General features: G+C 45.2%; 1 protein-coding gene across 2 annotated transcripts in view; it reads right to left on the reverse strand.

Moving 5' to 3' along the window:
• Positions 1–2,810: 2,810 nt before the first annotated feature.
• LOC146180867 (tyrosine-protein kinase transmembrane receptor Ror-like) overlaps positions 2,811–27,858 on the reverse strand; it is a 389,432-nt gene continuing 364,384 nt past the window's right edge. For both annotated transcript variants that reach the window (XM_084576195.1, XM_084576196.1), the window contains 7 exons: positions 25,001–25,205; positions 24,561–24,870; positions 19,524–19,760; positions 14,121–14,322; positions 12,671–12,812; positions 9,470–9,709; positions 2,811–7,936 (listed from right to left, as the gene is read on the reverse strand). In XM_084576195.1, the coding sequence (XP_084432321.1) occupies positions 7,226–7,936; positions 9,470–9,709; positions 12,671–12,812; positions 14,121–14,322; positions 19,524–19,760; positions 24,561–24,870; positions 25,001–25,205 (2,047 nt within the window). In that variant the 3' untranslated portion in view covers positions 2,811–7,225. The remainder of the gene's footprint in view (positions 7,937–9,469; positions 9,710–12,670; positions 12,813–14,120; positions 14,323–19,523; positions 19,761–24,560; positions 24,871–25,000; positions 25,206–27,858) is intronic.

Raw genomic sequence — 27,858 nt, forward strand, 5'->3', positions numbered from 1 at the left:
ACGTAAGAGAAATAACTATGAGGGTAAGATTGGGATGGAGCACTTCTGGCAGATTATGACTAGCAGCTTACCGGTATCACTGAAGAGGAAAGTTTACAACAGTTGCAACGTGGAGACTGAAATGGATTCTGCTTAAACTGAGGACATTGCAGAGAGCTATGGAACAGAAAATGGTATGTGTAACATTAAGAGGTAGGAAGCGTGCAGAGTGGGTCAGAGAAATAACTCTAGGTAATGACACTCTAGTGGAAATCAAGAAGGAAGGTGGAGGCAGGAAGTTGGGTAGACAGATGAGCTGAAGTTCGTAGGGGTCAAATGGATGGAGCTAGCATATTGCACGTGGTAACTTGGCATGGCAGGCATATTGTGAAGGAAATCGGTGCGGTGCTCAAGTTGTAAAGACCGTTATTAGGCAAAAGGTTTTCTTGGCTTTTGAGTGGTGCAGACAGTATGTCCACCAAAAATGTGCGTGCATGAATTGACAAGAATAAAATCGTGTCACCGCCAGGAATTGAACTACCATCTCTCTGCAGCTGAGTGTGCAAACTACTACGCCATGTAAGGACGCCACAGGGCACTGAAGGAAGAGATAACAATGATAGTAAAAAAAAAAAAAAGATAAAAATGAACAGAAATTCAACAAACCTGTCTCAAGAGTATATGTTATGGTGGGCAATGAAAACATTTTGAAATATGTGCATGCAAAGTTAAAAGAAAAACAATGAATCTTCCATTAGACGCGTTGTGCCATCCAGTGAGGTAGATGAAAAATGCCACATAACAGCAGTTTCATGTCGAGGGAGCAGCAAATGAGCGGCTTCAAAGGAAGCCTTCGAAGCTGCCAGGTCCCAAGGGATCTCGTCCGATAAGGACGGGAGGGCAAGGCCGCCTCCTGATAATTGATCTGACATTTATAAAGTTTTTTTTTTGCTGTGCTGAATCAGTGGAAACAAGAAAGGCTTTCACATTTTCAGCTCCCAAGCAGTCTTAAAAGCAATCCTGTAAATTTTTGTGTTTCTTCAGCAGTAGTGATTTTGACTGTCCAAATCTATTCCTGCTTGTATCCTATCTGCCATAGAATAATTGCTCTGCTGCAGAGGACGTTGACTCTGCTCTCACCACCACTGATGCCCAGCTCAGTTGCTGGTGCAGATCCCACGGTGGTGACCATGGAAGCGAAAGCAGGAATATCAATGAGAAATCAACTGGAGCTGTGGTGAAGACTCCTCTCACTCTCTGCAGTCGCTTCACCTGTCTTGTGGCAGCACTCCACTCATGCCTGCTTCCACCTCTTGCTCTTCCTCTTGGTTCTTTGCTGTGCATGGGGCCCGTGGTGCACTCTCTGCCGCTTCTCTTATGGCACCAAGTTCCTCCTCACTCCCTTCTCTCCCTCTTACGATAAAGTCTCTGTTAGACACCACAGTCTCGCAGAATGGTGGCCACATCTTGGCAAGACTTACGTCATTTTTGACAAAAGTCACAGAATGACAAAGTATCAAAAGGTAGTTTTATCAGCAGTCAACTGAAGGGGTCCTATGATCTGCACAGCACATGCCTGCCTGTTCCTGCACTTACCTCAAAAATAGTCTGCACCTCATCCACTTCGCTACATTTTCAGAAGCACCACCTGTCTGGTAGATCCGCCAGGGTGGCACAGTGGTTAGGGCGCTCAACTAACTACAGTTCCCAAGGATGCAGGATCCAATCTCGGCCATGGCGAAGGCTTTTCAGTGGAAGTGAAAGGCTAGGCACCCATGTGCTGTGCGATTTCAGTGCACATTAAAAAACCCCCGGCGGTCAAAATTTCCGGAGCCCTCCACTACGACGTCTCTCGTAGCCCGAATCACTTTGGGACATTAAACCCCATAAACCAACCAACCTATCTGGTAGAAGTGATGTTCAACTCAAATTTGGTACGGTCAGATGTGAGCCCAAAAGATTACAAGACTGCACTTAAATCTGTTAAAGAGCGGAAATGGCAAAAACCACTTTACAGAACTGTTTTCACTAACTGCATCATTTTCATCCCTACTATCATTATTATCACCATCACTAGCGCTATGTGATCAACTAAACGCACCATTACCACCGTCATCGCTATACCATCGTTATCATTATCACTAAAGGCAGCGTCATACGATCATCACTAACTGCATCGTCATTTGACATGGAGACGGCAGGAATACTAGACAAGGAGAATTAAGATACGTTTCTCGTGTGCCCGGTGTGGCGTAGTTGGTTAGCTCGTTTGGCTGGTTATCGGAGGTAATAGGAGAGTTAGGAGTTCGATTTCCAGTGGAAGACTTTTTTTTCTTAAATATCCTGGCTTTCTGGTCGCACATTCCGCAGAGAGTCACTTTCCGCACATGCTACTGATGAGCCAAGAAATTCTTTCACATTAATAAAGGACCCCAAGAACACATAATGCATAGAGAGCGGGTATTTTTCAGCTCACTGCATATGCTATGAGGGTTCCAACGTAGGAGATATTGAAGGGCACAAACACAGACATCACCATAACTTAACTTTATTAATCTTTACGTATAAAAGAGTAACACATCCAGTCACAGACATTGACAGGCAAAATTTTTTTCATTACTTTTTTCTTTTGTACAAATGTAAACAAACAATTCGACACATGCGCTGACGAGCACCGCAGGAGAGCACCCTCGAGAAAAGTGCGCTGGGAGTGGGGAATAAGAAGGCAGGTTTCGGGGTTGAGTTAAACGCGAGCCTATGTAAATGTGAAAGTAGCAAATGCATTCACGTGCACACACAAGCACACACACACACACACATGTAGCACATTATTATATTTTTTTTTTTTTTGCAGATCTTACTACACTGTTCTTATCAGTGATTCTGGTGTGTAATGGATTTTGTCTTAAGCTCAGCTCATAGCTGTCGGTTACTAGGCAGCAATAATTGTTTTTATTTGTTAATTTACTTTTCATTTAGTATTGCCAATGTCCACATGACCTCACTGTTTTTATGATGTTAATGAAACAATGCGATTTACTATTCAATATTTTTTTTTTTTTTTTTTAATGCTTGGGCTTGTGCGCAAATATCTCTTCAAGGCAACATGCTAAAATGAAGACTGCACCAATTTCTGGAGTGAGTAAACGTGTTATTCATTGAATGGCTAACACGTATCATTTTTATCCCAAACAAACCAATCGGCATGCACAGATAATGTTTTGCCTTGCTAGTGTTGTGAAGACATGAGATGTAGGAGATGAATTGCATTGCGATATGTTTTCATTGTAGTTACATGTAGTGTAATGACGAGAATTTCCTGTGTGCACGTGCTTTGATTGTGAGTGAAAAGTTCCAACAAATAATACCCTACGCTTCCCAGCAACAACCTCAAAAGCTTTGCCGACAGCATCGTACATGTATACATGCTCCATAAACTCGCGTGGTGTTCAGGAGCATAGTCTTTATTGTGCTGCCCAAGTAAGCATGTTAGTAAGCAGTTTGCTGTTCTTTGGGGTAGTCTTTGGAGGCACAAGTTTACAATGCTCAAGTGATTCTAATTGTTTAGTGCAAATACCATTAAACACATTGCTTTTTCTGTCAATGTGACACTAGTGTGGGCAGCATTTTCACATCAGTGAATACTTTTTTTTTTTCAAAACCACATCTTTCCATTACTACTCAAGCACACCCTCACTTCGTTGTTCACATTTCCTCACTCTCACATCGAGAGCAAACGCCAGTGATATGACCGTCTGAAATCCACGATGTCACGACTTTACAAGAAGTGGTCTCATCTCTCCTGACTGTAACTTCAACGCCTCTTGCACACCACATACACATAAGTATAGCACACCATTAGCTTTTGAAACATTTTCGCACAAAGCAGCAGTAAAAGGACAATAAATTGGCTTTGGAACATCATAATAAACTGAGTACCCCAATGCTAGAGCCATTAGAAAACACGACTGGCCTGCTTAATGAAGCACATATCCCAGAAATCTCCTCCATTTAATTTATTAAAAGTCATTTCAGAGATGCTTGTATCCCTATTGAATGTGCAATTGTATGCATTTCTATCACTTGCTGCTTTCCTAGCCGCAGGAGGACGATCAAGGACATCTGATCAGGAATGGTGGTGGCTAAGCATATTTTGTTCACTTTCACAGTATACTTGAATACTACAGTGTGCTTCACGCAGTGTGGAGTGCGGGTGTCAAGCCACAAGCAGTTAGTAGCCTGCCATTTTGTCTCGTGCGTGCAATCTTCTAATGACCTCCCAGAGCCATTTCAGTGTCCTTTCAGAGCGGGTGCCTAAATTCCTTTCTTTACACATTATGCTTGCTACAAAGGGACTAGTTTCACAAGATGTGTATCTGTTTTCTGCAGAATGAAGCAAGGTTTCAAGAATGGCACAGTGAATGAACAAAAGTAAAACTGGAACAGAACACATATGGCAGGGGTGCAGTGCATGCTTAGGGCCACTTGAACCGACAACGGTCCCGTACCAGTGTGATTTGAGTGTGTTCTTATTGCTCCTCGAATCACGTCGCACAAAACTCCTTGCAACTCACAGCGACACAGCACAACATCTAGCAGGGTTCAACGCAAGCATGCACCATTTTTTTATACACATATTGAGAAAATGTTAAAAGTAGCAAAAAGCCTTCTCAATGAATTGCTGTAAAAAGCGTAAAGAGCTTTGTAAACGTGTAAAAAAAAGCAGTAATAAAAGCCAGCACTGCAGCAGTAAAAAAATTGGTTGTATAAATTCGTGTAAATGGCATGTCATGGGGGGAAATCATTGGTGTGTTCAAACCCCCGTCTATCCAAGCTGTTTAAAAAAAATTTGAGAGTGAAACGCGAGCATTTGAGTGGCCTTGATTTTTGGACACGCGAGTTGAAGAACTTCTGCAATGCTACTAACACTATTTGATCGTAGTGCTGATTTGTGAGATTAAAATTTGTAGGGTTGCAGTGACCATAAAATTCTCTTCATGTCATAAGACAGCACTTGAACGTAGAAGCAAGGTACTAATGGAATTCAGTCATTCATGTTGCTCATACGAATAACAACAGTTTAAAATCTGAAAAAAAAAAAAGTCCTGGAAAAAAAGTGCAACAAGAATTATATATGAGTTCCAGCAAGTTAGGTTGAATCTTTTTCTTTCCTTAGTGTGATACTTTGTCACTACAGAAGCAGAAAAGCACTTTGACTACTCTAGAGAAAAAATTTTCTTGCTTCTTTTTTTTTTTTTTATATAGCATTCTACAAACCAGAAGGCAGTTACCGCCTCTGGTTATAACAATGTCAGTGTCGCTTGTGGCATATGACATGATTTAGCCCTCATATAAAGGCCAATGACAGTTTCTGTATGCACCTTCTGTTTACTATTACTGGTGTGTAAACAAATATGAAAGCTTTGAAATGTAACTCGTGGACACTGATCACAGATGTATTGTGTGGAAAACATTTGCATGTTTAGTATGCATTGGCACTGTGCTAAATTTTTCTGTGCCATAATACGAAATACTGCTCAATCTTGTGTGGATATTCAGTCTTGTACAGCCCTACCAATTTGAGTAAAGATGGCGGCCGTCTACAAGCACATTTTGACATGCAGTTTTCCACTTTCTGCAATTTGACAGTGCATGAATAAAACTGGCTGTTCCCATGCTGGCAAAACTTGACTCTGTAATGCACAGTCACAGTAAGTTGCAGTGACTGCCAGTATGGGACCATCGCAAGGTGTGGAAGTACGTAAAACATGGTTGCACATGATGGGATAATGCCAATGCTGGTGATATGAACTGAATTATAAATGCTCATACTGCTTCCTGCATTTACTTGGAACTGTGTGCCAAGAATGGCCATTCTGCAGACAGCATGCAGGCGTCCATATACATTGTGACCTTTGCACACGAGGCATACAGTTGTGGTTGCACGTTTCTCCAGCTTGAAATACTTAACATAAACTGTGTTTGCCACTGTACATTAAGGTGTACATATATGCCAACGTATACTTGTAACAGCACAATACAGCTTAAAACAATGTTACTGTCTCGGTCAAAAGTAGAGTCCCCTGCGTCACGCTTGCCTGACTGAATTGGATACTGAAGGTTGGTGCTGTGGAAGTTTTGTAGCAGAAATGCATGACATTGCAAAACGATGCATTTGCACACAGCATCATTCAATGCACCAGACTGCCGCCACTCTTTTGTCATCAGCTCTGTTGATTACTTAGGCATGGCATCCATTCATGTGCCTAATGCTGGTGCTGACTGCTTTAGAGACACCGGTGCCATTGTGAAGGCAATTGTACTGGATGCACAGAGCGCTTCAAAACTGTTACAGTAAAGCAAACAAACGAAAAAAAAAATTGCGGAGGAAAATTTGAATAAGTGACTTTGCAAAGGAAGTTTAGGAGCGCACTGCTCTTATTGCAGGTATATGTTTGCATCATCAAACTGCAATGAAGAAAAAAGCACTTCGTCACCTCCAAACAGAATGTTCACTCATGGCTAAACAAATGAACACAAGTGTGTTTTGTTTAGATGAGTATTCTTCTGACACATTTTAAAAATTGACAGCACTGTGTAGTTCATAATGTAATTAAAGCAACGTTCATGTACCTCTATGCTTTGTCAAGGTTCCATTTCTCCCATTCACGAAGTGCACGCACGCTTCCACAAAGCTTCTGTGTGGCAGTGTTAAGTTGACTTTGGCCACACAACTGCACTTTGGGGCATAGTCCCTACTTCACTTCCTGGCAGTCAATTCACTTTTTCAAGCACTTGAAATAAAGCGGTAATATTGCTGTAACTTTGAAGCTCTGGACACTATTTTTGCTGCATGCACAACTTGTTCATAAGGGGTTGATCGTTAGCTGAAGCATGTCCAGCGCTGTACAAAGACTTGCGACATACTGCAGTACAAGTAGCTGTTGGCACAACAGCTGTAGTTCACTGTGCAGTCCGAGCCACCTGAGGAAGTCTTTCATGAGAATTTGTTCCAAGAGACCAGCCCTTGAATGAGCTGCCACGCATGAGCACCTGTTGCGACCTTGGCTACGACGTCATGGTTTTTGTCCGTTAAGGCAACAACAGCTTGAGTGTCGGCTGATTCTCGACGGATGTCGCAGCCATCGAAATCTCTTACGAGAGCAGGAGCAGGAGGTGTGTGCGCAGTGCCTTCTTCCCAGGGAGTGTGCTTAACTCACACGAAGTAGCAGCCGCGCGGGATCTGTCAGACTTTGGACACCCTCGTGTCCAACGGGTTGTATGGAGGCCCGAAGTGCGACAGGGGTGGAGGGGGTGGCGGGTTCTGGAGTGGACACGGGGGTCCGCGCATGCCCAGCGGTGTCGCAGGCCTGTCCGGACCCCCAGGCGCCGGTGCGGGTGGTCCACCCAGGAGCGGGCTGCCGCCCTTGTGGCTGACCGACGTAGATCCCGTGTGGTTGCTTCCGTGCGTGCTAAGGCTGGCACTGCGCGCGTGCAGCGCCTGCCACGAGCAGAGGCGCGCATGGAGCTCACGGAACTGAGGCCTCCGGTTGGGCACCTCATGCCAGCATTCGACCATGAGCGCATACAGGTGCGGTGGGCAGTCCTCGGGGCAAGGCAGCAGCTGGCGCGCACGCACCAGATCAATGACCTCCTGGTTGGCGTAACCATAGTATGGCTGCAGGCCATAGCTGAACACTTCCCAGAGCACAACGCCGAAGGACCAGACATCGCTGTCGGTGGTGAAGCGGCCATAGAGGATCGACTCTGGTGGCATCCAGCGCACCGGCAGCAGCGACTTGGACTGGACGCGGTAATAGTCCGACGAGTAGACATCGCGCGACAGGCCGAAATCGGAGATCTTCACCGTGAGCGCCTCGCCAACAAGACAGTTCCGCGCCGCCAGGTCGCGGTGCACATAGTGGTGTGCCGACAGGTACTCCATGCCAGCCGCCACCTGCACAACATCACATAAACACACTGGCAACTCATGAACTGTGCGTTGGCTCTGTGCTAAACCTTGTAGTCAGGCAAACACACAGATAAGGCCCCAGACAAGGGTGCCACACTTCATGGGGGAAGTTTTGAAGGAGCAGACACTGCAGTTCTGAACCTCTTTTGGTGCCTGACAGCAAGTATAGTTTACACAAGAAGGAAACAATAGAAGAATGTACAGATTCTTGTAAATAGACATTATGTACAACACTATAGCCAAACGGGCGAGTTGGTGGAACATATTGGATGGAAAAACACAATTAGTGACTGCTCCGTGAGTGCCTACAAAACTAAGCCTTGGCAAGCTTGAAAACCACTAAACGACAAGCCTTGGCAAGCTTGAACACCCTGTATGTGCTTGGAATATTTAGAAATAGCAACACTAAGCAGGTGCAAACTGATCACTGAACTAGAAAGATCACTATGAAAATGGGTGCACCAGTGGTCAGAAATGTGTGGGGTGTGCGAATATTGGATATTTGAAAGAGATAATCGAAATTTACGAACATTACCGAATGCAGTTTACTTTCCCCACTCTGCACGCTTCACTGCAATAGTTGGCCATGTGGACTATGCAGTGGAGCATCCTCAAACCGTGACGGGGCCATTTTAAGAGGGAGTACCCGGGTTCGACCTCGACCACTGGCGGCTACGTTTCAATGGAGGCGAAAAACGAAGTGCCGTTCGTGTGCTGTGCGATTTAGGTGCACGTTAAAGACCCCCGTTGATCGAAGTTAATCCGCAGCCCTCCACTACCAGCTCCTCTTTCTACTTTCACTCCCACCTTACTCCCTCCCCTTATGTCCTGGTTCAGGTGTCCACAGAACAAGTGTGACAGATGCTGTGCCTTCCTTTCCTGTGAACCAATTATTATTATTATTATTTTAAGAGGGGCCTTCCCTTCCCAACAGTGTGTGCAAAGCGAAGCTCTTGACGAACTGGGAGAAAAACGTTCTTATTACGGTTACTTTTAAACTGCAGACATCCTTGCACAGGTGTTCATCAAATAAAATTGTCATGACACAAACAGTTTTCGCAGTTTTTTCAGGCCTATTCGTTTCCAGCTTTCACTAATTTGGACATTTTTTCTGGCCCCTTGGACCAAATTAATGAGAGTTTTGCTCTATTCAGCTGTAATATGACAGCTTTACCCGTTTCCACGCATGTCCTTTCTGTAAAAAAAAAAAAATGGTGTATGAAATCCTGTATAAATTTACACTGGATTTTTGAGTAGCGTATGCACTTCATGCAATTCTTTGTTACACTTGATTCGTGAATACCACGTGAATTCTGATATAAACAAGGCAAACAGTGTTCACTATTTTTTAATCTTCCCTTTTTTTTTCACTGATCGGATATTCGATTTGATATTTGAAGGCATTTTTCCCCCATATTCGTAATCGACTCGTGTTCAAGAATTTCAATATTCGCACCCCCCTAGTGTAAAGCTGCACACAGGGCTACATGAGAGCGTAACATGTGAGTGCACACGCACCTGTCTGGATATGTGGAGGAAGTCCGCGAGGTCCAGCACCTGGGTGGTGCCCTCGCAGCGGGGCGAGTGCGCAACAAGGAACTCGTGCAGGTCCCCGTGGGGCATGTACTCAAAGAGCATGCACAGTGGTTCCTCCTTGGTGCACACGCCCAGCAGGCACACTATGTTGCGGTGCTGCAGGTCGCTCATGAGCTCTGCCTCCCGCTGGAAGTCCTGCTGCGTCTTCATCGCCGCATTTTCCTGCACATAACCATGGCAGATTGCTCAATCCCTTATGTAGCAGGTGTTGTTGCACAGCCAGATTTTCTGGAACCACTTCATGCTCCATGTTACAGAGGGAACCTTGGGAAAAGAATTCACAAACAATTAAAGGACCCATGAAATGCTAATTGCGGCAATATTTTAAGAAACCCATAGAGATGGTCATTATAGTCAAATTTGAGAGCTTTGCAAGGAGCTCATTATTTAAAATTTTTAAAAAGGGCTCCTAGCGGCTGCTTATGAGCGAGTGGAGCCACTCATCCCTGCCCAAACCTCCATGTGATGTCACATGGGCTTGCTGGGTGCCCTTTGGATGCTCCCAAGTTACGTGAGCAGGGCAGGGTGTGATGGTGCATTGTCGCAACTTTTTTTCTTGTGCACCGGCATGGGCTGAATTAGGAGGGGGGGGGGGGGGGGGAGAGGAGGAGCACAATTTCGATTGCCAATATTTTCAGTGCTAATAAAGATAGGTAAAAAATTGTGCGTTTTCTAATTTTAGTAAATAGCTTTTCCCGGGCCCTTTAACGATGTTCATGTCGTATACGTGCAACACTGCTACTTTTCTACAACATACTGCATAGTTATGTTATTGCCTATGTGAAGAGATGACAGACATTACTGCTCGTTTTTTAATCAATACCATGCAATGCAAAATTTTTCCTTTTAGGTGATATAGACCACATTGGATATGCAGTAGCTAACTACATTTTTTTGGGGGGTGAAGGTTTTGAGCTCGATGAAATCATCATATCCTTGTCAGAGAAGTGAGCACTCCCAAGCCACTTCCCAGAGGCATACGTGTGATTTTTCGAGGCGTTAGTTCTGTAGCGTGAGCTACACTATGCAGGTTGGAAGGAGTTTCGCGTGTCCTCTGCGAAGACCAAGCTGCGCTGCGCGAGAGCCGCGCTACATCACAGACACACAGCTGCCGCCGCTGCAACCCCAGCAGAAGGAAAGGAGAAACGGTGTTGAGCGAGAGAGAGGGAAAGGAAGAGCAACCATGCCCGTGACAGTGTAGTTAAGAAGGAGTAAGAGAAAGGGGGTGTGTCGAGCGAGAAAAAGGGAAAGGGAGAGCAACTGTGCCCATGACAGTGTAGTTCGGCGTTCGCAGCTCGCAGTTTACGAATGCTGTAGACCAGCATTCGTAAACTACCGGTTTTCGCAGACTGGCGCTCGCACACCGGCGTTTGTAGCATGGATGAAAGAAGGGGAAAAATGCTGTCACGTTTCACTTGTAAAGGCATAGCTTAAGCGTTCTACCAACGCCACCTAGAAGAAGAAGAGGGTGTTGGTTCTACCGGGGTGTGTCAAGCGAGAGAGAGAGAAAGGGAGCACAACTGTGTCCATGACAGTGTAGTTCAGCGTTCCTAGCTCGTAGTTCATAGACCGGCATTTGTAAACCACCGGTGTTCACTAAATAAACGTTGTGTACAGTGCTGTCTGTCTTGGGAAGCCGAGAGGGTAGCCTTGACAAGCTAGGATAAGCCAATAAAAGCCGAAATAAGCTCAGATAAACCAAGGAAAAGCTGGGAAAAGCCAAGATAAACCAAGCTCACGCTATGTATAACGTATATCTTGGCATAGCAGAGCTAAGCCACTGCCAAATTTTTTAATTGGGGGGTGCATGGTCTTGTGTATTCGATTCTCATCTCACCCATGTGCATAGGTTAGCAAAATTACTCATGAGTTGATTCACTCGGGCCCACTCATGCTCACATTCAGATCATGATCCGAGTTGTGACCCTGGGCTCAGGGGCTCATATCATGATTTGTTTTTACGACAAGGGTGTGCAAATAAAATTTTTTTTCCTCTTTCACTGACAGAAGAGGGAAGGAAAGATTTATTGCCTCAACAAAGAAAGCTTGCAGGTGTGGTGGCTGGGCAATGTCTCTCTGTAACCGAAAGATACAATGCAGTGGAATGTCTTCCTCCGTGCGCATCCTGGTGTGTTTCGTGCCTTTGCACACAATAAATGTTACTGATATACAGGCTACTGTAGACAGAGGCCTAGTTAAGCATTTTCGGACATTTTGTTAGTTCCAGCTTACAGCTTATAACATTAAACCTTGATTGTTATTGATGGAACGAAAAATAGTAGATGTAGCGTTACGACTGCGGAAACGTGCAGAGTGGGTCAGAGAAAAAATTCGAGTTATTGACATTCTAGTCGAAATCAGGAGGAAGAAATGGGCATGGGCAGGATATGTAGTGCTAAGAGAGGACGACCGATATGGTCACTAAGAGTATAACCAATTGGATTTCAAGAGAGGAATAGTGTAGCAGGGGTCGGCAGAAAGTTAGATGAGTGGATGAGGATAAGAAATTAGCAGGGGTCAAGTGGGTGCAGCCAGCACAGGACAGGGTTAATATGAGGAAAATGAGTGAGGCCTTTGCCTTGGGATATAGTCTGGGATATAGTCTGGCTGATGATGATGTGATTGATAACAAAATAAAAAATTGCATGTTGCACTCCTTTATTTCAGAACCTGCCTGCAATGAACATTTCTTTAGTGTGGCAATGAGCCCTTCATGGTGATATCGGAAATATGCAGTACAAAGCAATACATGAGGAATGATGAAACATGCACATTTCATGGTTGATTTATGCCAGCTCCCAGGTTCTTAAATACAAAATTATAGATAATCACTGTAGCGAAATTGCATGGCATTATGCAGGTTTTATGTTTCCAAAGAGTGTGTCAAAGCAGAGTGGAGCGGGCCACTTTTTGCATGCAATAGCAACACCAAGCTTTTCATGCATCCAGAGTGGATCACTGCAGTCAGCCTGAGGCGTAGTGCAATTCTGTAGAAACTGGAAACGATATCCTTAGTAGCTGTTGCTGGAAAAAGGTGCATAGGCTCGCAAAACAGATTTGAAGCTTGGGGTTTAAAGAGCACACAATTGCTTAGGCAATGATTGCACATGTTGAGGCGTGTACCTTCAGTGTCTTTATCGCCACGGGCACGGGAGCACTGCAGTCACGCTTGGCGGGCAGCATCTCTCCTCTGTACACCTTGCCAAATGCTCCTTCGCCCAGCTCCTCAAGGAAGCGAACTCGTGCAGCTGGTACCTCGGGAGCCCTGGTGAAACGAGGAGTTGCATTCAAAGAGTTGTGTCTGTCTGTGACAACTGAGAATCATCATGAGGTGTACACAGTGCTACCTGCAGAGAGATTGGAGGCACGCTTGCCTATTAACCTGTTGTAAGGTGAAAGCCCCTCCTGGCTCAAGGGTAGCAGCGCCTATAAGCGCTGGTCAAATGAGACGTATCCATAGCCAGTAACATAACATAACAAGCCAACACTGGTTAAATTATCTAAACATTGGGTAATCAACAGCCAAAAACCACACCTAAAAGAAAAAATCATAATAAAATAAACATACAAATGATAAAAATAAAAACAAAATAATGAAATAAAAAATAAACAATAAAAATAATTAAAAATGAAAAGGCTTTCACCTTAGTGCACCTAACCAGTCTTTAACTGCCTCCTAGAATTTTTTCATTCCTTGTCTAGCCACTGTTTAAGGTTGGTTGTTTAATGGCTTGATTGACCTTGGATATACTCTTCACAGGAGACATCAAATTTTCATTCTGTGCTCTGTCTGTGGAATGACGTGCGGCACATCACTGAACATGAACAGCCACGTGGACTGCACAAAAAAGTGGTAAACGATAGGTAATTTAATTTTTCCCCCGTGCAGTTTCAGTCTCAATCGTCGGAGGTCAGCTATGACATGACAGACACATCAATTGAGGTCAAGTTAGACATACAAAAATAGCAATCGTCGGAGGACAGCTATGACGTGACAGACGCATCAATTGAGGTCAAGTTAGACATACAAAAATAGCAGTATGGTCACTGCATTGCTCATTTTAATTTACGCCAATTTGCCAGCCTGCAGAAAAGTTAAATCGCTAAATATCATTAAGCAGCGAAACTGCATACGTGGCATCACAGCTGTCATACAGAAGTTGAAACTGAAACTGCACAATAAAAATATATTCACTCAAATTATTTAGCTGTATTAGTTGATTATATGTCATGATTTATGTACACTACTGTCTTGCATACTCTCAAAAAATTTACGCAAACCTGCATAAAAATTTTTGGTGTCTGTACTGTTTTAAGATAGCTTCAGACTGTGCTTACACAGCAACATAATGGCAGAGCAGAAGCAGTTCATGGGACTCAAGTATTTCATCATACAGAGGACAATGACAAGAATCTCATTATAACCCGTTTACAAAGCACTAGCATCTGTGCTGAGCATTTCATGCTCATTTTAATGACTCCAGTTAGTTTAATCCTTGTTATGGGAAAAGCCTGCATAATGCACTGAAGTGTTTCCTCTAACCAGCCCAGAGAAATTGTAGAGAGAGCTCACCTAGTTGGACGGGGCAGAAGTCGCCCAAGCTCCAGGTTCTGCTGGGCAGGCCCCCGCAGCGCAGCCTTTCCTGCAAGGCTTTTGGCCGACGGTGGCGGAGACGGCTTGGCACGCCTCCGGAAGCATGCTATGCCCAGCAAGAGGCCAATGAGGGCCAAGGTGGCTATGCTAGGCAGCAGGATGTACAGCCACAGGTAGTCCACTGTAATGCATGCAAGATTTATTTTATTCTATTTTTGTGCCCTTTTCAGCCAGACCAGCTTGGGTTGGAAAGAAGCAGTCTGGCTCAAATTATAATTTTACAATATCCCACCAACTGGCCTACAGCCATGCTCTTTTAAGACACAGTCTGAGCTGGAATCTTTGTTCGCAGCGTTATGAGCGAGGCCAGATGTAGCTAACATTTGTCCCTCTGCGAAATTTGTGGCTGCTTCATATATGTACTTGAAATAGCTCACTGGTTGTTGCAGACATATGCAACCTTTTAAGGGGAATTGTTTCTTTTCTTATCAAGGAAATTTTGACGTGCTTCAGCTCATAAGCATGGAGAAGCAAAACAGGTCCAATCTCGTTGAACGAAGTTCACGCCTTGGCAAGCACCTCTCTGTTGAAAAAATTGGCAGTAGCTTAGCTATGCAATGCCAGGATATATGTAACGTGAGCTTGGTTTATCTTGGCTTGTCTCGGCTTTTCCTTGGTTTATCTTAGCTTAGCTTGGCTTTTGATGGTTTATCTTGGCTTGTCAAGGCTTATCACTACCCCCTCGACTTTCCAAGACAGACAGCACTGTCTACGACGCACACATTTATTTAGCGAATACTGGTGGTTTACAAATGCCTCTCTCTCTCTCTCATTTGGCACACTCCGGTAGAACCAACACCCTCTTCTTCTTCTAGGTGGTGTTGGTAGAACGCTTAAGATATGCCTTTAAGAGTGGAACGCAACAGCGTTCTTTCCTTCTTTCATCCATGCTACAAACGCCAGTGTGCGAGCATCGGTCTGCGAATGTCGGTGGTTTATGAACGCTGGTCTACAAATGCTCATCTACGAACGCCGAACTACACTGTCATGGGCAGAGTTGCTCTCCCTTTTCCTTTCTCTTGCTCGGCACACCCCCTTTCTCCTATTCCTCCTCCTCCTTCTTAACTATACTTTCAAGCACATGGTTGCTCTCTTTTTCTTAACTATGCTGTCAAGCGCATGGCTTCCCTCTTTCCATCTCTCTCGTCCGACACACCCTTTCTCTTTCCGCAGATGTGCCCCCATGTCATAGCGTGGCTCTCGTGCATGCGCAGCTTAGTCAGCATAGAGAACATGCAAAACTCCTTCCAATCCGCATAGTGTAGATCACGCTATAAAACCTGGTATGCAATTTATACAGGACTGGGTTTACTGATTACTCCACAGGATGGGCTTGCCTGCAACTGGCAGAAGCTGTTGTGTAAAGGATGGCCCTATATTATCCGAAAAAAAAAAAGAAAAAAAAAAAAACATGGCTGGGTAAAATTCTGAAGCTGTAGGCTACAAATTAGAGATTATCAAAATAGAAACAAAACGGTTTGGTTTTGGTATGTTTTTGAGGTTTAATGTCCCAAAGTGACTCAGGCTATGAGAGACTCCATAGTAGAGGACTCCGGAAATTTTGAGCACCTGGGGTTCTTGAATGTGCACTGGCATTGCACAACAGACGGGCGTCTTACTTTTTGCCTCCATCGAAGAGCGGTGGCTGCGGCCGTGATTTGATCCCGCATCCTTGGGCACAGCAGTCCAGTGCCCTAACCGTAGCACCATCACTTTTTTTTCTTTATTACCAACTTGAATATCTGATTTTACACACAAAAAAATATTACGTGACAAACATACAACATGGGTTAAAAGCCACGCCGCGTGATCCTTTAAAATTCGCGCATGTGTAGCAGCGCTTCCCTTCTCGGAAGCCAATCAGACACTTGGTCTTGTGTCTTGAACACATCAATAGCGCTAGCAATCGATTGTGAAAGATACTCCCATATTTTACTCGCATCAATGTCTGCATGCCTGAAAGCCATTCTGGGTCACCAAATACTGTGCAGGCCGAATACCATGATCATGTCCAGCGGTAGTCCATTATCACCTTCAATTGGCAAAAATCTACTTCCGAATGCATCCGCAGGTAGTTATTTTTTAATTGTTCACTCTAGAATGTTCCACAAGAAAAAAGCTTCCCAACAGTCTAAGAAAACGTGTTTGATAGTTTCCGGCTAGCAGGTTTGAACCACTACCCTACAAAGCCTCACTCAAGTACATTTACCACTAAGCCAAGCTGAGGACTAAAATAAATGCTTACATTACTTGGAGCTGTGTTACTGACTATGCTTTTCCAGGGTTTCAATTTTTTCTCAAGCATTAAAATTGCCATTGTATTTGACCTATTGTCTTCTGTATGCTGAATATTTTTGATGTTCTGCATCCTTAATAAGCTTCCGATATTGCAAAATACTTCAGAATATCCTAATTTCTCTGTGTTGAATGTTCTGTCACTATCCGAGAATGCACGTAATTATTGCTATGCACAGAGCTATTTGACGAATTCAGCTTCAGATGTGGCCTGCAAAGTAGCAACGCTAATAGCCTTTACAGGTGCAAACACTCCAAGATATGAACAACTAAGTTGGCTTATATCAAACTAAAACAACAAAGAAAGTGGAAGAAACTTCACGACACATTTCATGGTTCACGCTTGTGACTGTTCGAAATAGTCATTAAAATATATTGCCAGTCTAGTTGGCGAAACATCTTCCGAGACTAGCACAGAGACAAACACACTGAACAAGAAGAGGGACAAACGCAGTGCTGACTAGCAAGTAACGGTTTTCTTCTTCCGCAATCAGAAATACTATAATAAACATGAGCACAAAAAAAAAAAGAAAGAAAGAAAAAAAGAAATGGAAGAAAGAGGTAAGAGAAACTAGAATGAAAGAAAAGCAGAAAAAGAAAATTCTTCCTACAACAACAAGCAAACTCTGTGAAATCAGCAGGAATTAACAGTCTCCTAAAAGTGACAACTCTTTTTGTAGTAGTACCAACAAAGAAGCGCTGACACACGCATTTACCTGTTTTAGTATTTTGTGAGCCTCGATTATCTCCCTCGTGGTGTTGTCCCGTTTTTTTTTTTTTTTGTTTTTGTTTTTTTCCAATTACAACTTTCTTGTGGTAAAGCGGCACACACTGTTTTTCTAAATTCTTCGCCCATTCACAACCCTAGCAGTGAATACCGAGGTGTCCAGAAACACTCTTTGTAGCAATGTTTTTTTCGGCCTTTCATTAATGCAACGTCCAGTTTGTCCATGTACTGTCCCCAGGGCAGAGGAATCATATAAACAACACCTTTACCACAAGGAACGAACTGTTCCCGGTGCCGCGTTGTACCTTCTTGCCCCTAAAAAACACCCCAACGATACCAACTTTTTTCCCAACTTTTTTTCAGTGAGTAGGAAATCCCATGCGAATAGGCAATCACAGATGGAATGAGGCTACCCCGGGGTTCGAAAGACCAACAAACAAGAATTAGTCCATTTTCTCAATTTATCCATTTTCATCCAAAAAAATGGCATTTGCATATTGCCACATACTTTCTCATTGAAATTTTTCTTGTCAATGTGACCGTTTTCTTAGTAATTTCCTTCACACAACTAACACTGTAGAAACTTTCACGTTTGTTGATGACTACCTTGTTTTTGTTAGGTACACTATAGAAAGAAATTTGAAGCTGAGGTGTCTGATTATCCATTTTTTTATGATAGCCTTGCCCCTCTTGCTCATTAGATCCCCTGTTCAAAACCACATCAAGTGCTAGAACTTGGCCAATGTTTTAACCCTGCACATGTTTTGCTGGCCAGCCTTCGGACCTCGGAGCGATTAGTTGCTCCTACAGTATGGACCGTGCCATTCTATGCTTGTGAAAAAGTTATCATAGAGTCCTACTTAAAAAGCTGTCACAAAATGCAGTCTAGCTTTTTACAAAAGGATATGCTTTCTACTGGGTTTCTTTTTGGAAGCTTTTAGAAGAGCATGGAAAGAGCAGTAAGACCTGACTGGAGGAGCAAATGTGTGGCTGTGATTACGTATTAGCATGGGATTTCGTACTCGCTGAAAAACATTGGGAGGAAAGTTCGTACCCATGTGGTGTTTTCTGTGCCTGATCGTCTAGCTGGTTTGTGCCGAGCTGTGAATGAGGAGAGGGCCAGATAGGCCAAGTGCACAACACAGCATCGAAAACACTTCCCTCCTTGTGATAAATGTGTCGCTTATAGGATTCCTTTGCCCTGCAGTGGACCACACATAGGACAGGCTGGACACTACATTAATGAAAGACTGAAAGATGCTGTAAAGTGTCAAAAGTAATGTATGGACACCTTGGTATTCACTGCCATGATTTCGAATGGGTGAAAAAATTAGCAAAACAGTGGATGCGCCTTTACCATGAAACAGTTATAATAGCAAAATACTGTGACAAAACTGCGAGGGAGATAATTCATAATACTGTACCAGCACTTCTTTGTTATTACTACTACAAAAGCAGTTGTCACTTTTGGAGGACTGCTAATCACTGCTGATTCTACCGAGTTTTCTTGTTTTTGATGACAGAATTTTTTTCCTCTGTTTTTCTTTCTGTTTTCCCTTCTCTCTTATTTTTTCTTTCTCTTTGTGCGTGTGTTTATTATTATTCTTCTGATTGAGGAAGAAGGAAACAGTCATTTGCTAGTTAGTGCTGTGTCTGTCACTCTTGTCTAATGCGTATGTCTGCTTTCGCACTCTGTCCTCCAAAGATGCTAGCCACCAGTCATGCCAATGGCTCAACGATGTCAGCTACCACACTCGCAGCTTTGCTTGCTACTGACGCTGCCAACTCGTAAGCGCTATATCAACCCAGCCGCCTTAGACCTCAAATACATCACATACCGCATGATACTGAAGCCAAGGCTGTCATCAGGTTTTGAAACAAGATCTATCGCAAGGTTGTTGCAAAAAAAGTGGCGGCTGTAAAAATTCTTGCGATTGACCAACCAGCAGTAGCTTACATTTCAGCTATACAGCTAAACAGTGCCGCTCATGCCAGCCAGCAATCGCAGGGTCTGCTTTTGTGGCATGGTTTATGGCATGGTGTAGGTCATTTTTCACTTAGCATTTCATCGTAAGAAAATTCCGAGTCTGAATCAAAGTGGCAAGAAGAACTTTTTTCAACTTCAAATTAAGATTTCTGGCCAATCAGGCATCTTTTTGCTGCTGGACAAGCAACAACAAAGTCATGAAATGCAAAATTATCAAATTTTGCTCATTAGAAAGTTTTAATAGTATGTCGCTTAAGACGCATAACCACTTAAACCAAATGCTGTCAGTGCTGTGCTGGCCAAGTGCACTCACCACACTTGGGGATGTTGCAAATCTCCTTCTTGACGACCGCGCCCGAGGTGAAGCACCAGGGCTGGCTCTCCATGCCACCGGGGTTGCGGCAGTAGTTGTGGCCACCCACGATCTCGGGATACTCGGCGATGCGCGAGAAGAGGATCTGGTGCGTCCAGGGCTGGCACGGCAGCCCTGACACTGTCTCGGCCACCACACCCCGGTAGTCCTCGCCTCCATGCACGTAACACCCTTCGTCTGCAATTAGATCATGACAATAGATCAACCAATGTGCATTACTACATTGACGTTTAACAAGAAAGGCCGCAGACATGCTTGAATAGGTTAGCCCTTTTCTGCAGTCTTCAATCGCCTCCTGCTTCCAAGCTTACCCATCTTTGTGCCATTGAGATATTTTTTCTATCTATAGAAAGACCTCTACAACAAATGCACATAATGCACTATGCACCACAATCTATTATAACCTCTTATTGTTCGCTGATCTGATCGTCGAAGGACTTCAAAACAACATAATACGCAATAACCGACTCTGCTAGATAAGTAGACAGCTCGCTCTAGGAGAGTGTAAATGAACTCTATAGTACTATTTGTTTATCTTGTTGATGCTGGTTCTCTCTGAGTAGCTGTACAATTTGTGCCCTTTCGATGCCCACCTTCTTCACCTTGACTCTAGCGATGGCCACCTTTCATGTGAGGCCACCTACCGCGCCCACTAATGCCGTATGCATGCTTTTTGGCGAATGCTGGCCATAGCTAGAGATCAAAATTTTTGGCGTTTTTTTTCTTCTTTGAAATAGTCTGCAAGACGATAGTGTACATGAATCACTACGCAAAATTTACTTACACCAACTAAATAATTTATAATTGAATTTTTTTATCATGCTGTTTCGATTTCCGCTGCCGAGTGGCAACTGTGGTGTACTAGAATGTGTGTGTGTATGTGGAAAACATTTCAGTACACACTATCTTGGTGGTGACGGTCATATGTGCACTTTGATCACGTGAGTGATGAAGAAAACTATGATATATTCGTTTGTTATTTATTCTTCGTGATCTCAACTTTTGGGCAAGCTTGCGTAAGCATTTGCACGAATTAAAATGAATGAAGCAGCAATGAATACATATCAGTAAAAGCTTGTTGATTCGAACTTCGTGGGAGAGGGAATAATAATAATAATATTATTAATAATAATAATAACAATAATAATAATAAGAATTGGTTCACAGGAAGGGAAAGGCACAGTATCTGTGTCACGAAACCGAGAAAGGGTGGGGGTGAAAGTGGAAAGAGAAAAAGAAGAGCCCTAGTGGCGGGCTATGGAGTAATTTCGACCACCTGGCGAGGCGTTGACCTGGGGATCTTCATTGATTGATTGATAACAACTTTATTCTTCCTTCATATTGAAGCAACAGCACTAAGGGACAAAGACTAGAGCAAGAAAGGCACACAGGACAGCACTGAACTTACAACTGTCTTATATTGCGAAAACGCACATCACTTTATACTTTAATAACATCTGCGCTCATGCGTAAAGCAAAAAGATATGCGCCAAACCCAGACGTACTTATCAAGGACAAAACCACAGCAAAAGCGTACGTGTGTACACTGAGCCATTATCCATTGTGTACTATGCTCATTTCCCTGGCTGATAAAGTCGCACAAGGTGTGCCGGTCTGCTTTCCTGATTATATGGAATACCTCAGTCAGCTCCCTTGTGCGCTGGTCATTACCCACAAACACTTCTGTATCTACAAAGACCGGAATGCATTTACAAGAAAAGCATGAATTGAATTGTTTGATGTTAATGGGCTCGACGAACCCAACACTAATACATGTTTGGCCGATGTACCTGAGGCCACAAGAAAGCTTAGCACCTATTTATTTTGCGTCCCCCACTCTTGCAGTTGAGGATTTGAAAATAGAAAAAAAAAAAAAAAGAAAAAAAAAAAAAGCGCGTTCCTCCCTTTCGTGCCATCCCAGCCCACAGGGTGCATTTCTTGGCAGTGTGCCAAGATGCTGCGCAATCACGGTTTGTTTGTCTTATCACACTAGATCTAGCAGAGTGGGGGCAGTTAACTTGACAGATCTGCCAGTGTTCGTGTTCAGTGCGTTCGTACGTTGGCTTTATCATGCCGCATTTGGGGCGGGCGCCCTCCACTGTCACAAAATCATTCGAACGAGTGACAGCAGCAAACGCCTTTCGAAGCAAACGATGCTAAACGCCGGCGTCATGATCGCGCGTGATCGCGTGCTTTCGTTGATGACTGATGCGTCTTTTGCAAGAAAAAATGTTTCCCGCGGAATGATTTTGATTTTGATTTGGAGATCCGTAGCGCCCGTCCGACGTAATAGCCTTTTTCATGGGCGTTGGCTGGGACTGTGCCCACAGAAACACTTATTCGTATTCCCGGATCAATTCAGTGATGGAATTAACGAGTATTTAGTTCAAAGTTTCGGAGGTAGCGCGGAGAAAGAGAGAGAAGGCAGCCGCCGCCGCCAACCCCCGGCGCCGCCGGCCGCCGCGCCGGTCATGGCGCCATTTGGGCTTTCCTCACATGGTTTAACCTGGTTTCATCTCCTGTCCCAGTTTTTGACATACGCAGCCTCTAACTATGCCGCCCTATCACGGAGGCGTTTCTTGGCCATATGCTGAACGGAAGGTCGCCCCAGACGCGGCAAATATCCGTAGCAAAACCGAACCACGTTCGAATTAACGGGCTTTTTTATGTACATACGTATATACCTTTATGGAGCTTGGCCGGACCAGGTAGTGTATAGTTCGAATGAAAATTCGAATTATGGGGTTAGAATTAACGAGCTTTCACTTATCGCAGTTTTTGTACGCCCTGCATATGACCTTTGTACGAATCACAGACGGCTGCGTGCACAGCCGTCTTTCACCGGTTGAAATCGAAACTATACGTGGGAGAAGAATAAATCATATATTATTCGCAGCTTCCTCGCCTAATCCACGTGGTTAGTCATGATCAGTAACGTGCGGCGAATCATTCCAGAAACAAAATACACAACGCAAATTTGGTGTATATATACTCCTGTAAGCCGGTGAGCGCTGAGCAGAAGCATCCGTGATTTTCGAACATTTGATTGAATTTTCGAAAGGAAGCCCATCGCACAACTCAATTCAAGCAACAGATTCAGCACAAAACTACTCAAAATTTCGGAGCCAGCATGTAAAAGCGCCAGCTTCGTTCTTGCCAAATCTTTCCATAGCCATTTGGCGAAGTGCAAAAGTGAGCACGTACAAAACGTCATCTTCAATTCGGCACAGTTTGGCGCCAATGGCGTGCTGCAACCTCCATGCAGCACTCGCTCCTGCTGTAGCCTTCGCAAAGCCCGTCGTGCTTTGGGCAGTGAGGGTTGAGGAACGCTATTTTAAAGCGCTCGGTCGAAAAGGTGCTGCCGTAACCCAGAATTGAGAAACATGCGGAAAAAATGCACACGTGATTTCGTATTAACATTGTGACGCAACCATTCTTAATTATGCTTCAGGTTGCCATCGTGACCCTTTCGGTCATGTTGGAGTATGGAGGATTGTTGATTTATTGATTGATTTATAGGAAGGGAAAGGCGCGGTAACTGTCTCACTTGTTTTCTGTGGACACCTCAACCGCGCCGTAAGGGAAGGGAGGAAGGTGGGAGTGAAAGCGGAAAGAGAGAAAGAGGAGCCATGGTGGAGGGCTACGGAGTAATTTCGACCACCTGGGGATCTTTAACGTGCGCTGACATCGCACAGCACGCGGACGCCCCTTCGTTTCGCCTCCATCGAAACGCAGCCGCCGAGGTCGGGTTCGAGCCCGGGTACTCCGGCACAGTGGTCGGGCGTCTTACCACTGCACCACCCCGGCGGGGCGAAGTATGGAGGAAGGAAAGAACGTAGGAGAGGCCCTGACGTCATTTTTCTGAAGCCGGCGCGGCCGCGCCGCGAGCTGACGCTACAACGTCTCTCCTCCTCCTTTACCCTCCGCATTCTCTTTCTCCGCGACGCTCACGTACCTAGGGCCCTTAGCAACGCTGTTGCTAGTGGCCCGAGTTTTCATAGCAACAGCGTCGCCGTTGCTAATGGCCCGACTTGGCTAACCCTAAATTTTGACGTCACTTCCGCCACACTTTCTCCAATGCATTGGGAATGGCAAGGGCCTCTCCCACGGTGTAAGAATTATTCTTACACCGTGGCCTCTCCTAATGTGTTGGAGGCCACTTTGCCATAGGGGTCCGAAACGACGACATATGCACGTATACCTTAGTGTTAAACTCCAAAACGGGCCGTCAATGCCAGTCAGCTTAATTTCGCTGATATGATTGCTGACGCATTAGGTCGGTATATATCTTCATCTGGCCGCGGTCCTAAAGTTGCAGAGCTTAAAAATAACGCGAAATGGCTCATAGGACAAAGTACGTGCGGACAGGACACTGCAATACAGTGCTAGCGTGGCTGCGCGCCTCCTCACACATCTGACGTGTCTGCGTCCGTGCCTTTCGCATCACCTTTAAGCGTCGACATAAGTACCAACGAACGCAGAAACGCGCCTACCCTCTATTTTATTGCTATCACGGCGCGCCGTCCCGAGCGCGTGCTCGGTCGACGGCAATTTCCATTGTTAATAAAAACAGCGCGAACAGGAAGACACAGGACAAGATAAAAGGAATATCTTGTCCTGTGTCTTCCCGTTCGCGCTGTTTTTATTAACAATGGATGTTTACCAGCTTACCCAACAAAGTATCTCGACGACAATAGAAAGTTTTAGCTTACCTTAACCCGCGATCCGCTACCGTGATCCGCCACCGCGCGTTCCACTGCGCATGCCCAGACCCCCCCCCCCCCCCCTTGATGCCGATAGATGGCGCCACATACTGGATGTCGGCACACAAACCTACCTCGTCGGGACTAATCAGCTTGAGCGCCCCGGTAGAGAGTCACGGTGGCGGATCGCGGATCACGGTAAGCTAAATCTCTCTATTGTATATGTCACTCCGAGTGAAGTCTTGGCAGTCGAAAAACCCGCGGCCGCGCTCACCTGTGTTGACGTCGTCTGTCTCGCGATGAGGCACGCCCAGGCGCAGGCAGGACTGGCTCTCGGGTGAGCCAGGGGGCGGCAGGTCCTCGCAGGCCGGCAGGATGTTCTGCTGCCCGATGAGCGGGTGCCGCTTGGCGATCGAGTACTCCATGCGGCACAGGCTCTGCTCCAGCAGCTCGCACTCGTCGCGGCACACCGACCGCGGCTCCGGAGGGCGGTTCGGAGGCGCACCGGGCGCCGGCTCGCACGGCGGGAACACGAAGAAGCACAGCGACGGGATGGCGTACTTGTGGCACGTGGCCGACACGTCCTGCGCAACCGAGGACCTGGTTAGGCTTTTATTAGGGCAGGGAAACTAGGGTTGGCACTAATCACTCATATGAGGCAGGCTGTCAGATATGACTTCGGAAAATCGGTTTGGATAAGCCTCCCTGGAATACCTGTGACGTAGCGATGACGGTGAAGGCGGCGGCAAGCTTCTCTTCCATGGCGGCAAGCGTGGCTGGCGGGGGCCTCACGAAGACGCTGCGGTTGCCCAAGTACTGGCCACACGTCACACCCTGGTACACTTGGCAGCTGCCCGACGAAGAGGTGACCAAGGGGGGACCCACGATGGGCAGCTCGTTGCCCGGACTAGCCACGGGACTGCACAGACGACGGTACGCCTTCGTTACTGGAGGACCTCTACTACTGCTCTGTAGTTTTCCGTGACATGTTTTATGCGCACGCGAAGGATTGGAAATTTATTAACGTGTAAATGAAATCGTATTTAGATGTACGCTATTTTTCTGATATGTGCACACCGCTCCTCTCCATGAGCGAGATGAACTCGTCAAGTCACTTAAAGCAACAGCTTTTTGTTTATTTGTTTGTTTCACATCCTCCTGGTAGAGGTAAAAATGAATATTTTATATGAGGCAACTTCAATCACGTACAGACAGCTACAAAAAGAAAGAGAACGCACCCTTCGCATTCAAATGCGATCTCTGCATGAATGAGCTGAAGTAGCAGTTAAACGCAGCTTTTATTTATATAAATATAGTGGCTAAACTCTGAACGAACAATATTAAGCAAAAGTTTTCAAATCCACCGTCGCAATAACTGCGCAATCCGCTTTTGCGATCAAACCTGCTCCTTCCTTTCGTTTTGAATACGCTACATGTACGCATCCCGCGGAGTATTCGTAGCAGAACCGATATTTATTAACGCCATGTAATAAGAAGAGGCACGAAATGAAACTATATGCTTTCTTTTAAAGTAAGGAAATCCAAGGAAGCGAACGATCACGAAGACAAGTCAACGTCCACCATGCATAGTTGCGTATAGAGCTATGCGTTTTTGAAACACCTGAACATGATACCACAGCCACAAAGCAGAAGTCTATATATATACTTAGCACACCAACCAGACCCCCTGCAGGAAGATGAAACTGTGAAGAAGAAATGTGAAACTTCGAGTGGAGCCCTGACTGTTAGTCCGAGCAATGAACAGCTTAAGTTACGAAAAAAAAAAAAAATGTTGTGACGTATAGTGAAACGGTGCTGGGAATGAGAACGCAAGATTAGGAAAGTTTCGGTGACGAAGGTCGAGGGCATGACGGTGCGCTCCACTCATGACGAGCGCCGTTTGCACCTGCGGGATGGCACGCCTGGAACGCAACAAACGCGCTACTTTTGCGAGTTGCATTGGAGGCTTCGTGCGCACGTCGTGTACGCATTGAACAATAGGACAGTGCCCAGCAAGCATCGTGGCTCACGCGACTGCGCCAAGAATGATGGAGGCAAAGATAACGCGGCATTCCAGACATACCGGCTGGCCGGGCGAATGAGAGACTGCCGCAGTGTGAGACGCAACAAAGCCGATCAGCGAGCCCAAATGGCATGGTACAATCACTTGCAACCTTGCCCTCCAAATTTTTATTAACAGTGCCGCGATCGTGGCACATGAGAATCGCCGTAGATAGTCGCACACAACTAGGGCACTCCGTTACATTTCTGGACCCTTATGGCTGCTTCAATCAATCGATCAATCAATGACAGCAATAATTAATGAACATTTTTATTCCTCTTCAAAGTGAAAAAAGGGGGCAACAGAAAGAAGCTACACGAGAACAGCTTGACAAAGCCCGACCCCCTTGGGTAGAGTTCAGCAGCATTAAAAGTACGAAATCTAAAAGCGGCCAAATTTAGATCACGTTTGCACACAAACACATATTTTAAACACAGATTGCGATCTCAAATTAAGTTAGAGGCACGAACAGAGGGTACGCGAAGCAACACGTAATCATGATCAATTTGTATAATTCAAGAACGAAAACACCGGAAAAACATAAAACAACGTGAGATGCGTCAGCCGGTTGCCTTTAGCACAGTGAAATGTTCGTCATCAACCTCTTAGAGCCAACTAAGGTAGCTGAAATTAATCCGCAGTATACTGCAACTACAGTTATTTAGCAAGAAAAATAAGTAGATTTTTTACCAGGCATGCATTGCGGTCATTCTCACGCGCACGGAGAGAGCAAGAGTGCGATCAGTACACTTGGACAAGTTGGCGATCATTGTCAATTCAGTGCCAGCTTTTGGACAGAGACCTTTTACGTTCCTACCGCGGTGGTGCAGTGGTTAGAATGCTCCACTGCTGTGTCCAATGATGCGGGCTCGAATCCTGGCCGCGCAGGTCGCTTTTCGATTAGAGCGAAAAGCAAGGCGCCCGTGAGCTTTGCGACATGTCAGCGCACATTTCAAAGAACCCCGGGTGTTCAAAATTTCCGGAGCCCTCCACTAAAGCGTCTCTCACAATTTGGGACGTTAAACCCCGTAAACCAAACCAAACAAGTTCAAGGACCACAAACTCCCGACTTCAGCCAGGGCTGGACAACACTCTCCGTTTTCGTCCATTGGAACCACACTTATCCAACATTGCGCAGCATAGGGCGCGAGCCGTGAGCGCGCCCTTCGAAGCTCTCGACACGCTTGACCTCCCTCCGGTGAGCAGATGTTTTTCCCCTTCGCGGGCGTTTGTCGGTTTGTCTAATCTGCGTGCGGCTAACAGCTGCCGCCGGGGGGCATGTTGGGTAACATCCGCCTCCATCGAACAATTCCGGTGGACCGCCGAGTGCGTTGAACGCGGCTCACGAGTGTTCGGTAGCGGACGGCTCGATCGTAAAAGGCATGCTTCAATTGTTAAAGACGCTGCTTTTTGAGATCGGTATATTACTTTGTGCGTCGAAACCAGTATCTATTCCTACTGCAGGTATATTTCATGTGCCACTAATATTTAATTATGAGCGCTACACGTG

This window comes from Amblyomma maculatum, chromosome 8 (assembly GCF_055883805.1).
Source record: "Amblyomma maculatum isolate TAMU_Amacu chromosome 8, ASM5588380v1, whole genome shotgun sequence".
NCBI lineage: Eukaryota > Metazoa > Arthropoda > Arachnida > Ixodida > Ixodidae > Amblyomma > Amblyomma maculatum.